We start from the raw sequence: 17,212 nt of genomic DNA on the forward strand, positions 1-17,212 counted from the left end.
AGATACTTGCATGAATATTGACTGTTCCCAGCTCCTTATTTTCTTTTGTTCTGAGATGCCTGTTTCCAGCTCCTGGCTTAGCTTCTGCCTGGTGAGCTGAAGCAGCTCTTCAGCAGCCATGCTCTTGTCATGTTCTTCCCTTTCAAGCTGTGCGTGTTTAACCACCATCTCTTTTTTGTGCTCCTCCACAGCTTCTAGCAGGAACAGCTTTGGCACATTGAGCTTGACCAGCTCTTGCACAAACACTCCACACTGAACACGTTTAAGCTCTTCAACAGCTTTCTCTCCTAGGCTAAATAGAAGCTCCTTCAGCTCTTCACTGGCCTCATTGTCAAGCTTTTCAGTAAGTTCTTCAAATTCAATAGTGTGATCACTCAGAAGATTTTTCCAGTGTCTCAGGTAGTGAGAGATCTCATCAGTAGTTTTGAAGGGGTCTCCAAGTGACAGCTGCTCCTTCTGATGCTCTTTCTGCTGATTCATTTACCAAAAGGAGGAACAAAGTTAAGAAAAAAGAACATCTTGAATTCTAGCTCCTTAAGTATGAATTTCATAGCAATGCAAAATTTCATACATTTGCTTTTCCATGTTCTTGAAACTGCTTCTCAGAGTTCAGAGGCTTACCCAACCCTCAACAGATTGGCTTTGTGAGCACCTGGGAGGTCCATGATAACTCTGACTATTGTTAGATACAAGAGCTGTGATAATACAGACTGTTGCTAGATAAAAGAGTTAACACCTAAAAATTGCATCATCATGTGGTTTGACAGCTATCAATTACTGCACGACTAATACAGAATATGGGGGTACACAGTTTAAATCAATTGACATCTATTTTCAATCCTGTCAGTGTTGACCTCTGTTGTTAAGAACTAAATTTTATTTTTCAATTAATTGAATTTCTAATTCATGATAAGCCCTAGAAAATAAAAACATTGAAAATAATTACCTTTTGCAGCATTTCCTGTCTTCGCTTGGTAATGAGTTTTTGGCAAAGCTTCTGCTTTTCTTGTTTTAAATCATGATCAAATTTTTGTTTAACAAAATTAATTTCAGCCTCAGCTCGGTCCAGCAGGATTCCCAAATGACTTTCAGGTAGATGACCTGCTCTGTAATAACAGTGTTTGAAGCCTGTTATCCCAAATTCTTAAGAGCAAAAGGATATATGAGGCAATTAGCACCATAAAAAGGCTCAGCAAAATAGACACAAAGAACAATCTTTGTTTCTTTAGCAGTGATACCTGGGAGAATCAAACAAGGAAGGGGATACTCAAAGGACAATCTCAGAGATGAGCACAGAATTGAGGCAATTTGTGAAGGTGTATAAAAAGAAATAAGAAGAAGGATGGATGGACAGGAAGGACAGGCAAGTGCAAAACCAATTATAGATTGGTTTGTAATGTAAGTGATATTCAAATGAGACATTTTAAAACTTATATATTATGCATATTTAATTTTTTCCATTTAATGCCCCTGGAATGCCATTTTATACGTCTTTTACAACTCCTCCTTATTAAAAAGAAATCTCTCTCTAAAGTATGTAATCAAGTAAAAAGAAAAATTCTTTTTAATAGACAAAGCAATCATATCCACAAAATACTTATATGCATACATTCTACTAATTTTACATCAGAAGAATTATAAAAATTCAAAATAATAAAAAAATCCAATTATCAGAAATAGCAAATTGTCAGTCATGAGCCCACAGGGCTTTCAAGTGGAAGTTCAACACTATGGTCCACCTCCAGTTGCTACAGTATTTAATGTCAAAGAGAAAACAAGATTTCAACTGTGGCAGCAACAGTTAAAAAAAATCTCCACCTCCACAAATGCTATTACATTTACACTACAAGTTCCCCAAATCATTCTTATTCAACAGAATAATAAAAGAATATCTTAATTCAGACCAGGCTGTTGGATATTTGTGAGTTATAATTTCTATTAAGCACAGTGGACTTACAAAATGTGGTGTTGAAAAAGTCAACACGAAACATTGAATTGAAAACACCAATTCTTGACCTGAACCTGGATGTTATACAGATACCTTTTAATTTACCTATCCAGTCACCATTTTGTCTAAGATTACAGAGTTAGGACTCAGATGAAGAATCCAGGGCTTTCAAGGTTTCATTCCAGTGTGATACCTAGTCCAATTAAAGTTGTATTTAAATGTGGTAAGCAGGTCCAATTCCTAAATTAAAGTTGTATTTAAATGTGGTAAGCAAGCCCTTCTCCAGAAAGGAGAGTCTTATTTTGGTTTATTAGAATTTATTGCTACTGTGACAGCTTAATTCCAACCAAAATCCAAGATAAGAGCTAAAATAAAGCAGAAGATTATCAAATTAGATTGCTTGCACCACTGCACTGTAACCAGGGTGGCCAGAACCCACAATTCACAACTCCAGGTCTTCTGCTCAAGCATCCACAACTATCTGAGCAAGCCATGAAACATCACTCCTATATAATGTATGTCCTGGATAGAAACTCAGATGTGCTTTATCACAGCTATGTCAACGGAACAGATCCTCCTTTTGCAGAGCATTTTCAAAGTCTATCTATTGCATTTCTTTAATCTGCAAAGATGATTAAAATGCCTTTTAGTATTTTGAGAGTAATCCACCAAGCATCATTCTTGGCCATGTAATTTCTGCCTTAACACTAACCAATGTTAAAATTCAGTGTTATGTCAAAACCTCCCTAACAGCACCAAGTTTTTTTTTGGTAACTAAGTACTCCCCCTCCTTTTTGACTGAACCCAAGGCAAAATATAGGTGAATAAAGGTAATTAATTATGGTGAGGAAGTGAGGAAAGATAATAACCAAGATATTATTTTTAACACCTTCATCCTTTCTTGTACTGAGGACATAAACCCAGGCTTGCTGCATCCAATTAAAATCCCTGTCCAGAGCACTGAAAAGAGTCTGCAATAGAAAAAGATAGATGTGCTGGAACCACACAGCAAATGAAAGTTTAAGAAAAGTCATGCAACACAGAACCATAGGAAGATGATATATAGCTACCTATTTTTAGGATTAAAGAAAGGTCTACAGTGTTTCAGCTGGTTTATTTAGAGATCCAGCATTTCCACAGCTAAAACTGTAGGTGATACTGCAGTATCACACCACAGAAGCCTATGTCTGTTTATGTGCCAACTTACATTAATCGGTGTTATGGTAATTCCTAAAAGGCTCAATCCTGGCAAGATACCTTCACTTCTGGTTTCATATAAATACAATATAAAAACAACTACTAGGAATAAAAAATGTCCTAGTCTCAAAGAACTCCAGAAAGAAATGCAAAACAAAAGGAGCTGAGAAAGGTAATGAGACAGTATAGACTGTATGATAAAACTGCCTGCTCTCAGCATACCAGAAATTTAATCACTGAAGAAATATGCAGGTACATATCTTTGAACAAGGTGAATTTTAATGATGGAGAATACTGTGGTAATGCCAAGGATGCTTAAAGGGAGACCCTCCCAAAGTGAGCACCAAGGAAGGTACAGAGGTGAAGTGTGTGGACAACAGCAGCCATACCACAGGTCAGTCAGAGAGAGACCTTGACTTCTCTGTATTGAATGAAAGCCAACAAATTAAGGAGCAAATACAGAGTGAGAGCACTGAAGAGAAAAGCAGGACTTTGTATTTGATGTTACAGGGAACCAGTGTTCCGGAATGCCAGACCCCAGTAAAGGAAAATTATTTCATGAAAGCTAGAAAAGGAACAGGAGCATCACTAAAGCAAAAGGGAGATTGATTCAGCTGTACAGGCCGGAATGTACATGGAGGCTGAATCACATCACTACAGAGAAACTACAGAGAGAGAACTTGCATGACTCTGCTCATGCTACTCCAGCTACATCAGGATTTCACCTGCAGAACTGGCATCTTGCTGTTTTCCAGATCACAATTCATGTAAATAATTCAGGGCAATAAATGCACCCCCAATATAGCAGAGTGCTACAAGCAGAAAAGGTTTTAAGAGATTATTAGAAAACTTCATACTGATTCACTACTGACAAATGTCCAGCCAAGACATTACTGGAAAACTACTTTCTATGGACAAAGTCCACGTAAATGGTGATTATTAAGAAGAACGAGACCAGCATAAGGTGCTTGCTTTAATCTTTTGAACACTTTAGGAACACAATACACAGAAAATCCCTGAGGTCTTAAAAAATTTAAGTTTTGGGAGAAATTTATAAAGGAGCTTGCAACTGTTTGTATCTAATGAGTCAGAAGAATTGAATTCAATTTTTAAGAGACTGAAGAAGAAAGATATTTCTTGTGAACAAGAAGATACTGGCAAAAGAATAACACAATGTTTTACCAATGTTATAGTTTATAACCATCAAGAACCTTGTGCCTCTGTTGATAGCAAGAACAACCCAAGATAAACACTGCCTCAAGTATTGCTCTTTTGCCCATTATTCTTCAAGAAAAAAACAAGAGCCTATGTACCCATCCCTCAAATCCATAATTACAGATTATATTTTAAATTCTCCTTTCTTGCTTTTTGGCACTGAAAATCAGACTTGATTTTTGAAAGACACAGAATATTCAAAAACTAATCCAGACAAATGGCACATTTTATTTAAATACAGCTTGAAAACTCTGGCTGCTCTATTTAATTTAAGATGTTCACAGCCCTCCATAGAACTGGTTTGGGTTTATTTTTCTTTTTATAACATTCATTTCTAGCCCCACAGAATCCTTTTCATGTTAATTTGAAATTGCCTTGCTATTTGATAAATTTTAAACATACTATTAAAGCTTCATCTCAAAAAGACTTCTCCCCTCAATATGTACCTGCTGGTTTATCACTGCATCTATCTGTGGTATATCTAATCTATATCTTTTCTCTCTTCTCCATTTGAGTTTTGTATTTTAGAATTCCATTTATAACAGTAAGTTTAAGGTAGTCTATTATAAAGCTGGACAAAATAAATTAAGACAGAGCTGTATCTATATTTAGCAAGCAGATTCAGTGGTAAAGTGAAAAATAAGAGGATACAATAGTTACAAATTTAAGTACCATTCAGACTGGACTGCTGCTCAAATTTTAGTGCTCCAATTTGTAAACACTCCCAAAATCACTTTCTAGTTAGAAACTGAAATACAAGCCTATGTTATGTAATTATGAATTTCTTATGAGTTATACTAGGCTATTTCAGTTTACCGTAGAAAATAAACTGAGATACTACATTCTGGAGTTTTACAATCACACCATCTAAAGAATGAATTATAAAAGTTTGGCCAACAGTTGTCTGAGAGGAACTACTGAGGCAGCAGGTGGGGGGAGTTACAGGAAAATAACTAGTTCTAGGCCCAGAAAGCCAAATGGGATTGCTTCTATACAAAAGCTATCTCTAATTATTGGCACGTGTCCTTTGTCCACAGACAACAAACCAATGCATACTCTGAAAGTTCAATATGATAATGCTAGAAAAATTTATTTTTCATCTTGGTAATAACACTTGCTGCTTTTGGAAGTTTGGGGGTTTTTGGAAGGTTTTTTAAAATGTTTAATACATTTTTGGGGATGAGATCCATGAGGTCTTCAATTAACTAACACTATGCCTTTCCTTTCTGTTTAATAGATGATTTGTTTTGTGACTGTTAGGTACAATAATAGGCATTAAACAATTGGTGAAACTAATTTTTCAAGCTCAAGAAGTTGCATTTGTTCACTGCAATGGTCACACAGTGAGATTCTCACGAAGCCTGTTCACGTAACCACATCATCTCTGAAAACATCTCAGACCTTACAATACAATTCCAAAGAGAGGCATGAACTGATGGAAAGGAACTCTCTGTGGAAGACATGTCTGAATTATATTCCCTATTCCAGGTCCTCTTTGTCTTTGAGGCACACAGCTGCAGACCTTAGAAAAACAGTGCAAGACTACTGAAAGAAGCTCTCTCCAACCAATGAATCTGGGGGCTAAACTCAGGGTGATTCAAGCTAAACTTTGGGTATGATTCCAATGAGGCAGATCACAGGACAATCAAAAAGAAAAGCAAGGAAGATACCTAAACACTCTGATAAATTATTTTGTCACATCAACAGATGCAATCTTTGATGGCTTTTAACAGACTTCCTGCTTCCTAATATTAAATTATTTTTAAATTAAGTTAACATTATGGAATAAAAAACACACCATAAAGATGAGTGTTCATCTAGTTCTCTTAATGCACATTTCACATATTGTCAGTGACTGACATCAATACAGACATCTCAAATATACAAATAAAGCTGCATGCACAGGACCAACAGCAGCAGTGCTAGACTGTTTTCCTAAAACACTAACATGTTTTGCTGCCCTGGCAGACTCCTCACTAGTTCCCTGGGTGGCAGCACAATGTCTCCCTCAGTGCTCCTCACAGCCACACAATTCTAAATAACTACATCTCTGTGTGTCTGCAGAGTCACCATTTCTACCCCTCTACCTTGATTCTGAGCATTCTATCTCAGAGTACTCAGTCAGCCTGGGTCTGGTATGATATCCCAAAAAAATTGTGTGTACTACAACAGTCTGTTTCTAAGTCTACTTTTTACTTCCCTGATGTCAACCTTTTAATTCTCTGCAACAGGTGTATTCCTATTAGTCAAAATCCTCCAGTTAAATTATTTATAATTAATCTACTTTCTTTAGAAATATTCGTGACTTCCAGCTCAAAAAGAGAAACTATATGTCCAGCTCCTCAAACACATTCAATCACAAATGAATCAAAATAGTTCTTTTCTGTTAAATCCAGATATTTGTGCATAAAGCATGTAGACAAATGGTCTTCACTAGTACATGTTGCAATGGACTCTGGCATGAGTTTTCACATGACTGATATTTACACAAATTATGGATGTATAAAGACATTGAGATTCTTACATCAGTCTGGTTCCCACTGAACTCAGAATTACAACCAGGTACTACATATGTTTCCAGCAATTCATTCTGTGCCGTACGAAGTGGACACAGACAACAAAACCTCACCTTAGCACCTGCTGGGATTTAACTAACAAAGTCAATCAGTCACCAAATATTTTCTTAGAATCAACTAAAAGATAACATTTTTATGCAACTCTCCTGCTAGATAACACAGAAAAAACACTTTTTAAGAGTCTGTTGTCTGCAAGATAACATAGGCAAATGGCTGACGAGGAAAGACTTGAGTGCTTTACCTTTCTGTCTTGTTAATGAGACTCGATATCTGGGCTGCTGCGGCATTTATAAGAGCAGAGACACGAGAATCCCTTGACTGTACTTTACTTATAAGATATTCTCTGTAAGAAAATCTTTTACTCAGGTGATATTTCTTGCAAGCTTGCAAAAAATCCATTAGCTCTTCAATGTCACCCTACAGGAAAGAATGCAAACAAATGTGAACATTTAATTAGATGTAATGCTAATTTCAGCTAACACCTGTGAGTGTCAGAGCAGATTTTTTTGTTAATAGGGTAAAGTCTAAAAATTCCTACAAGTGTAAAATAATAAGCTTTTATCAACTTAACTCTAATGGTCACATCAAATGATTATGGTTATTTCAACAAAACAAAATAAATGATGTTCCGAGCTCTTGGCCTGATACCCTCAATGCTGTGTGTACTTCCCTGAGCAGTTAGTGCACATCCTGAGTGCCCTGAGTTAACAGGTCATTTGATCAGATATTCACAATTACATACACATACAACCCTACCAGTGCTAGCAGAACTGTTCTTTACGATGTACAGTATGATTACATAAAGGGTCACACCTTCAAAGGTGTCTGTAAGTTGGCTTCAAAGCCAACTCTTCCATGTATGCTGAGTATAGCATAGGGAATGCCAAGCCCACTGCACACAGGCTGGATTAGAAGCTCCCTCTTCCAACAGTGGCAAACAGGAAGGGTTTAGATACCCACAGGTGGGTCTGGGCAGAGATCAGAGTTAGGCAGGCAGTGCTCTATAGCAGACATTCTGCTAGCATAAATAGCCAAGACAAGGTTTGCTGGTTACAGGACCCATATCTGAGCAGCCAAAACATAGTCAAACCTTTTTTCACTTGATCTACCTCTTTGACCAGGCTCCTTAACTATCTTCTGCACAAGGTGCTTGCTGCAGCTCCCTCTGACAGTGGCCCACGTGTAGCTTCTGTATACAAGGTTGTGCATCAGGTTTTAGGAGTGGGCCTTACATGCTCTGACACCTACTTTCCAGTGTTGCTTTTTAACCTCCCCTCCCCCAAACCTGTAGGAGCACAACAATCAAACTCTTCCTCAAGAAGCAGCCAGTAAGAAAAACTCCCAGAACTTTTGGAATTCAGAGCACTAACTTTCAACACAATGGAGGAAAAACCAACCAAACAAAAAAAGCAAACCATGAGGAAACAACTCAAGCTATTCTGTTGCAAGAGGCTTAAAATGTAACTGAAAGCAAAACTTAAGTCCTGAACATACATTATATCAGCACCCCTCAATCATATAACCTGAAAATACTGAACCCCTCTAAGTACATAATCAAGTACTTCAGACACATCACAATTTCAAGAATCTACATATTTGGATTGAGGAGCTCAGTACATCTTCTGAAGTATATAAGAGCACTTGATGCCTAGGGGGTTTTGAACATATGCATATATCTCAATATACAGTTGTGTAGATGTCTAGATGTGCATAATGAATGCATTATAATTTTTAAAAAATACTTTCTACAAAAGCTCATTATGAAAGTGATAACATTAATCCTGAAACATTTCTTGAAAGTTACTGCAGGTTTGTATTCTGTCTTTAGGTTAGGAATAGATATGTCATTCTATTACCTGTACTTTAGAGTAACCTTCCACTAATGTTTTAGCTGCTTCCACCTTCAGTTCTCCCTTTGAAGTGGCACTTGTTATTTGTGTAAAAAAGATAGTATGGAGCTCCTTTCTTTGGGTAACAGCCAGCTCTCTATAAGCCTTTGCAAAATATTCCTCCTGCTTTACAAAAAGGAACCTCTTCAGGCAGTCCTGCTCCAGCCTGTGAAGTTTGTCCAGAAGACTTCTGTATTCTATAGCAGGCTGCAGAAAAGAAAGAAATAAATGCATCAGAAATGATTTTCAGAATTCAACATATTTTAAAGTATCATTGCTACTAGCTCCTATAAATTTTATCAATACTTTAGGTACTTTCATTTCAGGTTTATGTGAAAGCTAATATTGAATCAGTGTACACTTTGTATAGTTTTCACCTGTTTGGATGGCAGAGTTGTAGAGTAGCCAGTTTCTAATCAAGATAACACTTCCAAGGAATAATAAAGTCCTTTTAAAATTCACAAGTCTTACATAACATAAATGATATAAAATGCCATGAAATTCAACACAAAGACTATATATTAATTTTTTAGGTTTCATCAATCCTGAAATCCTATTAAAATTAAACAGACTCAGACTCATATAATGCATAACAGTTAAATAATAATAACCATAATTTTAAAAACAACATAAATTAGAAAAAAAATCATATTCTACTAAAAATCTTGAGAAGTTTTTTGTTATTGGTGATCGAATTTAACCATCAGTTTCTACAAATTAATCCAAGAGCATTGTTTTAGATTTACATCTACAACCATGGAGTAGAATTAAATGGCAATTACTTTAAAAGCTTCTACTAAGGAAATATTTCCTCTTAGTTCTCCAGTAAGACTTACATATTCATAGTTTTAATCTCAGATGGCATAAAGTCATTATAAAATCAAAACATACATGTCCCACAGAGCAAAGAATGCTTCTTATGCCAGCAGAGCTACCTAACAATCACAATGTCAGTCTTGTTCTAAATTTCATGCCAATTATCTTGAGGAGAGCTGCCCTCTGCACTTCACTTCTCTTTCCCAAGAGACACACTGCAGGCAGAAAATAATTAATCAAAAAGGAATAGAAATTCAATGTCTTGGCTGAGAAGGGGAGGAGGTTACTGCTCTAGTTGTTTTCCACTGCCATCCCTTGGGTGTCAGCACACCTGCTGCCCAGGAGAATGGCTGTGAGCCAGCCCTCACACTCCAGAATGCCCTTCTGCACCATGTATAAAACCAGGTCCTTCTACAGACAGAAAAGTCAACAGCAACAGCAATGACAGGATATGGTAAATGGATCAGGACAGGTACTGGACTGGTCTTAATTGTTTGCTTGACTCCTACTATTCAGGATTTTCAGTACAAATCAGACTGACTCAACACCAATATATTACAAAGCAAAGCCACTTTGCTGAGAGTATATTTAGTGTGGGTTCACACACTGAGTTTCAGTCAGGCCCCTCTCTCTGCAAAGGCAGGACTTATCTCAGTGAGGTCTAGGCTCCTTCTATATCCAACAGAAGGAGAAAGTCTCCAGCAGAGTACAGTTCACTCCATCCTTAAGAAGGTGTCCACAAGTATCTCTTCCTTCCCACCTCTTGTGTCTCCAGCACCTCTAGGTGCTAGTTCAGGATAGGCATATCCTACAGGTATGGAAAGCTACACAGAGTCACAATTTAAAATCCACCTGGAAGCATCAAAGAAATTCTAGTGGCTCACTAGCCTTGTGCCATTAATTTTCTCTATGCAACAACCTGACAAAACAAAGTACTTCCTGAGAGCCTCAACATACTGGAGTACTTTTAATGGATCACATTCAGCAAGAAAAAAACTAGTGTCAAAAATTTAATCATGAATTGTCATAAAAGACCTAAAGAATTATGGGTATGTAATATGCAAATACCACTTGTGGTCCAGAAGCAAAGCCCCACCAGTAAGTAACAAACTGCACTATTTGCTCCCACCCTCTTAACAAACATGCAACATCAACTTGGGACATTTTGGCATTTTAAGCTTACAGAGATGAAATATTCAAAACTTATCAGAATCCTTCCAAGCCACACTTTATTATTAAAAATAATAATAAAGAAAAAGGGTGGGGGGAAATCAGTTTTATTGTAAACATTCAATATACTCACAAAAATACATGGAAGACTGGAGCATTGTAAGGAATCATACTCTGACTTCAGTTATTTATTTATTACAAAGAGGCTATTTCCAAGAGAAGTCCACTCCTCACTCTGTCTAAAATACAGATTGTTCTGCTTGCCTTCACTCATTTCAGAGGGAAATCAGCCCTTGGTTGTGCTTATATTCTAATTTTCTTCAAAAATAGAACATAAATATTGGAAGTTTTTTACCTAGGCTGTAAGATTTATGATGCAGGGAGTTTGTTCTGCTCTGAATGTGCAAAATACTTCATACAGTGTCTGAAATCTCAAAAGTGCTGCAGTAAAACACAGTAAATAAAAATACACCACTTTGCAATAGTATAAGTGATTTAAAAAAAAACAAAAACAAACAAACAGGGTAATGACAACCCTTTGTCTTCAGATGTCACAGACTGTCTCCAGAAAAATTCCTTTTCTGGTGAATTAAACAAAATTTCTTCATATCAACTACCCTGATTATGACATCTGAATTTCTGAACACATTTTTTTGTAGATCTTTACTCTTTTAGGAGGATAACTAAGCTCCTCTAGTCTAAAAGAGAAACCATCTCCATAAATCTACATGGGATGCAAAATATCTTGGCTTAAAACCAGATGTACCTTTTCATTAATTTTCTTCATTAATTCCTCAGCCTCTTCATTTGCAGCTCGTGCTTTTTGGCATTGAGCCTCCATTGTCTTCCTAGTTTCCAGATTACATTCAGCTGTTAAAGCTACCATCTTCCTTTCATACTCCTCTTGAATCTCTTCCTCCATTGCAAGAAACTGCTTTTTGAAAACTGAACTTATCTTCTTCTCCACATGAGGAACGAGGCTGTGATTTAAGACCATGTTCTTCAACATCATAGCAATCACTTCTTTACAGATCTGAGTTCGACTGGCCTCCAGATCAGCATCTGCCCGTGTCAGGCTGGCAACCTCCAAACTGTGCAAAGGTAATCAGCATTGTTAGAAATATCAGATTATGGGAAATTTATGTCAGAAAACAAGATCAGTGTATCTAGAGCATTCAATCTCTAGATTGCATCTAGATTCACTCAATAGTGGGTAATGAAATGGCAGTCACAGATGTGCAGGAATATCACAGTATATGAGTTTATTAATCATGATAGTAATCATTCATTAAACAACAGGGTGAGTCAACTTCTACTACAGCAACTTCAATGAAGTATATCCACACTTCCATTTCCATTTCAGAGAGAAAAAGAAAAATATTTTCTTTCCTAATACTCAAAACACTCCCTCAGATAAAAGCCAAAAAAATATCTGACACATCCCTCCCCCCCAAAAAAACCTCAACCTGCTATCTCTGTTGGGAAGCAGATCAAATGGGCACCTAAATAGACTATACATTTTACTGACTTTGTAAAATAGTTCTAAACTCACTGACCCATCTAGATTGACATATCACTGTTTCATATTCTTGGCTGGTGTACTCCCTTCTCGGCAAGGAAGAGGGGACAGTTTCAATTTTATGCTAACACAAATAAAATAGCTGGTACCCGTCTCTCATGAACATTATAGAGTTCTAGAAAAGAGATTAAAACCAGATGGAAATACAAGAGCTTTTAGAAAATGCAATATATCACGTTGCATATAAATACATCCTCATTTATCTGTAGAGTTAAATTGGAATTATAAATTACATGAATACACAACACTGTATACTTCTGTGTGTGGACCACGTATACATAAATTTCTTTATGACTTAAAAAACATACTTTTAGGAGCTTAAACCCATTCTTTTTTTTTTTTTTTGCTTATGCTAAATTATTGGTCTAATTTTTCTACAGAAAAATCTCAGAATAAATTTCAAATCCATAGCAAAGATCTTGGTAAGAAAAGATCTTGGCAATAAAAATTGCGGGAGTGGAATGATATTGCATTCAGAATTGTATAAATGAAGACATGCAGATCTAGAAACACTTTTCTTTATTGTCAAACTTTCCTTATCAAAGCAAGTAAAGTTTAATTAAAAGTAAACTACTGATATCATCATTGCCTCCCTGACAGCACAAGAGATGTATTCTCTCCATCTTGAAATTGATGGGATAGAATTGTTTTCTTACAATGACTCAAATACCTGAAGTATTTGGGAGACTAGCTTTGAAATGTAATCATCTACCACACACTGATTTTCTGTTGCAATTTCCCAATACCACAGAAGCACAATGGTGATGGCTGTCCTCATTATGGCAACCTGCTGCAGGGCTGGCTGGTTGGCTGCAGCTGCTAAACCTCCTCCACTTTACCTCCTCCTTATATACAGGAACAGAAGTTCCTGCAATTGAAGTACCATGAGCCTGAAACATTTCTCACAGTAATCTGAAGATCCTGTAGGAGCTAATATTTGCTATAATATCCCCAAGGCACCATGAGCATCCAGCTTCTCTCTCCTGTCTACAGATGAACACTGCAGCTGGAGGTACACAGCTTTCCTGGTAACATTCCACCTACATTCAGGGCACTGATCCCTGGGGAGAGCCCTTCTTATTCCAGAACAGAGGGCAGGTGATGGCAGGATCAAGGTAACAGGATGCTGAAGCAACACAGCAGATACAGATGTCTGTTTTCTCTTAAGTCATTTTGCTTACAGTTTCAGGACTTTTGCTGACACACCCAGCTATTATCAAGCTCTTTTTGACAACTTGAAAAAAAGAGTTGTGTAAATGCACTTAAACAAAAACAACGAATCAGAGAATGGGAGCTTTTTGCTATAATATTTTTCTAATGACTGTGAGGCAGTGGTAGGAGGCTTTCCTTCATAGATTCACTAATTCATTACTGGCCTGTAAAATCCAAGGCACCAAATTTATTTTCTGTTTTACTTCCTGCTTTAAGTTCAGCAGCTCTAATTTAATTGAAGCATATCTGTCTTCTCTGAGAAACATCCTGGCTTTCAAGCATCCCCCAACAAAGAACTAACATTTTAATCAATTGTTCCACTAGGTAATTTCTCCAAAGAATGCCTCATGCTCAGAATTTTATTAGTTACAACTTTCAACTCTCTTTGTTTGCTGGAACAACAAGTTCCTTAGTCATTACTTTTCTGTTCTTCAAGCATGCAATGATAGATGGTTGCCACAGCACCTACTAACCCTTTCTTACTGAGATGTGAAAGACTGAATTCCTCACCCCTCTCCTTGGAAAGTAACACTTCACAGCTCTACCACATTGTTACTTAGTTCATAACACATAATTTATTCCTTATCACAAATACAGGTTTTTTTAAAGCATGCCCCAAAGATTAAAGCGATTCCTCACCCACCTCCCTGCTACTTTTCCACTCTTCTTCATCAGTGATCCCAAGAATGAAAACCAAAATGAAACACCATCAGAACATTTCCTGTTATCTTTCCCTCAGTCTTCCCACAGCACTTCTTCTTACTTGCTGCAAGTCATTACAGACTCAACCTGATTCCATTTCCAGCAAGATTCCCATGCTCCTTTTCACTCTCAAGGAGAACTACAGTACCCCAGTAAGTCCACATGATGCAAAATGCAGGAGGAGCAATGATAATAATCACCTGATGCCGCTGTGTCAGCAAGTGAATAATGAGGCTCCTGGGATCTCAGGTGTATTTAACCTGCAACTCACATTCTTATTTTCCTGACAGCACATTGGTGAAGAAAGCAATGGAAGAGAAGTTTATGAACTCTTCCACCAAACCAAGGGTAACAGCAGAGAGAAAATTACATAATTACAAGCCATAGCTCTCCCAGGTCACATCTTTGAAGACAGCACCCACATCACCTTTTGGCAGTGGCAGCTGAAGAAAGGTTGTGGCTGTAAAAACTTGAAAGCTCCCTTCCATTTGATGTGCTCTGCTTCTGGTCCGTGATCTCCATACAGCAGCCAGCAGAAATGAGACAAGTTCATCACACACATCAGAAACCTTGCTTCAAGCTCTTTACTCAAAACAGAGGTTGAGGGCACCCCTAGCATGCTGCTTCACACTAACAGTCAATAAATCAGGAATCCTGTACATATAATAAACTGAATGCTTTCATTTGGTTTCATTTAAGTCCTTCAGAAGAACACTGTTTACAATCAACCAGATTAAATGTTTCATGATACACAGGAAAAAAAAAATTCTAGCCTGACACTGCCTCCTCAAGCCATGGTGCATTTAATAATTTGCTTTAAATGCTCTGCACTCTGCTTGTTACAGTAACTGATGTTTAAAAGGTCTTGCTTCACTTCCTGAGCATATTCAGCATCATAGAAACATGAAAGCTAATGAAGTACAGGTAGCTGATGGCAACCTTATGATGAAAAAGTTGAAAGCTTTTGTTGGACAAAGCACACAGAGAAAGGATGAGAAGAGTACAGAAGGCAGGTGGCACAAAAGGGTGGGGGAAGGAAAGCTGAACAGACACATGGAAAATGAAACTTCAAACAGCAAGTGTAAAGCTTTTTCACTCACTTGAAGAGAAAGAGGTTTTAAAAATCTGTTAGAGAGATCTGGAAGGGGAGAATCCCAGATGCCAAACACAGAGAAGCAGAAAGAGTGCCTGAGCAACTGATGTCCTCCACAGACCTAATGAAAGAATACAGTAAAGCAGCTGAGGTCAGGAAACCAAATACAGTTAATTCAAAAAAAGACAGACCAAAACACAACACACTACAAAAAAATGGAAACCTCTTATTAATTATCAAGTAAGTGTGTCTTTAAGTGTTTTATTCAAATTACAGACCCACAGAGAGAATTTCTGAACAGGAGAACTTATAGCTGCTGAATTTAACACTCCTAAAAATAACTAATAGCTTTCAAACACATTTTTAATACTTTTTTTCTGAATTTATAAAGATTAGAAACTACTGTGACACAACTTTCTGAAGTCTAAAAGGGAGAGAAGCATTAAACAAATTTCCCTTCGATAACATTTTCTCATCAAAACAGAAAAGCCTGTCATTCTCAGAAGGCTCATCTCCCCTCTGCCAATGCAAGCTACTTAGTAGCACAAGTATGACAAAAGTATCCAAAGGAGACTGGAGCTCCGTGGTAGCTGTTTCTGCAAAAGTATTGCTTCAAACACACAAGGCTCCTGAAAAGAATGCAATTCAGTAATTCAGAGCCATTTGTAGACACTTTGTCTCCACTGTTTCCACTTCAGCAGCGACTCAGAGCCCCAAGACACAGCAGCTGCACCAACTCCTGATGGAGAGGAGAATGGAAAGAGAGAAGGACAGATAGCCAGACAAGCACCCCAGCCCAGTGGCACCCACTGTTACAGCCAGAGCAGCACATGCCCTGTACCCACGGGCACAGTGACGATGGGACTGCTGCAGCAAGGAAAGAAATGGGAGGAAAACATCCAGACATTATGGTCCATGTTGCCTTGTCACACTTCACAGGAGTGAAGATGGAGAAAGAGTCAGACAATAATCAAAAAGAAACCAGTTCCTGCAGTGCTGGCTTTAGTCACAGGAAACAAAGCCAATTTGAGTGTAATGGGCATTAGAGGTCTTCAAAAGCTGTTGATGTGCTTTGTTTCACAAATTATCCATTTATTGAGGGATTAGTAATGCAGTATCAGTAAACTCAGCTATATTTTGGGGTTTTGTCTGTTTAGTTTGTTGTTGTGTTTTATTGGTAGTTCTTTAAAGAATGTCAGTGTGACCCTTCTGTGCAGCTCCCTACCTTCCTCCCTTCAACACCTCCCTCCTTTTTCCTTCCTTTGCATTCCATGCTCTTCTACTGGGTCCAGTCTCAACAGTGGCTGTAAACACTTCAGGGCTGGGATTTACACAGCTGCAGCACAAGGCACAAACCTCTGCAGGAGATTCCAACTGTACTAAAGTAGAAGCAGAGGCAATGGCATGAGGTCTGAACACCCACCCACAGCTACTGACTGCCCAAGCCCAAATTCTTCTGGCACTCCAGAGTGGGATGTGTTGCATTTCCCTGGTCCCTGCCTGCTGCCAGGCTGTGTTAGCACAGGTCTGAAGATATTCTGTGATACACCAGTGGCTCCACTGGCCTGCAGCCAGCTCTGAACTGGGGGAGTTCATCCATCAGTCCTGTGGCACTTACACAGCCAAGTGTGAACTCAGCACAGCTCAGGCAGCAGCCCACAGAGAATACAAACATCAGTAAATGAAATTGCTAAGAAAGGTACATGAGGACTATCTAAGGATGCTTTTACATGGGTGAGTCACAGGTTAGGTTTAGCTTTCCAGAAGTCAGAATGCTGACAAAATCAAAACCAGGATTCCTGATATACAGCCAAG

The 17,212-nt window shown here is 37.9% G+C and overlaps 1 protein-coding gene across 10 annotated transcripts in view; it reads right to left on the minus strand.

The window, feature by feature from the left end:
• The window catches only part of EVC2 (EvC ciliary complex subunit 2), a 60,497-nt gene that overhangs the window by 17,299 nt on the left and 25,986 nt on the right, over positions 1-17,212 (minus strand). For 8 of the 10 annotated variants that reach the window (XM_039728942.1, XM_039728940.1, XM_039728937.1 and 5 more), the window contains 5 exons: positions 11,578-11,902; positions 8,793-9,032; positions 7,178-7,353; positions 947-1,106; positions 11-471 (listed from right to left, as the gene is read on the minus strand). In XM_039728942.1, coding sequence (XP_039584876.1) covers positions 11-471; positions 947-1,106; positions 7,178-7,353; positions 8,793-9,032; positions 11,578-11,902 — 1,362 coding nt within the window. The remainder of the gene's footprint in view (positions 1-10; positions 472-946; positions 1,107-7,177; positions 7,354-8,792; positions 9,033-11,577; positions 11,903-17,212) is intronic. The other 2 variants (XM_039728941.1, XM_039728938.1) reach the window with 1 other exon arrangement.

This window comes from Passer montanus, unplaced genomic scaffold (assembly GCF_014805655.1).
Source record: "Passer montanus isolate IOZ18808 unplaced genomic scaffold, ASM1480565v1 scaffold67, whole genome shotgun sequence".
In the NCBI taxonomy this organism is placed as follows: Eukaryota; Metazoa; Chordata; class Aves; order Passeriformes; family Passeridae; genus Passer; species Passer montanus.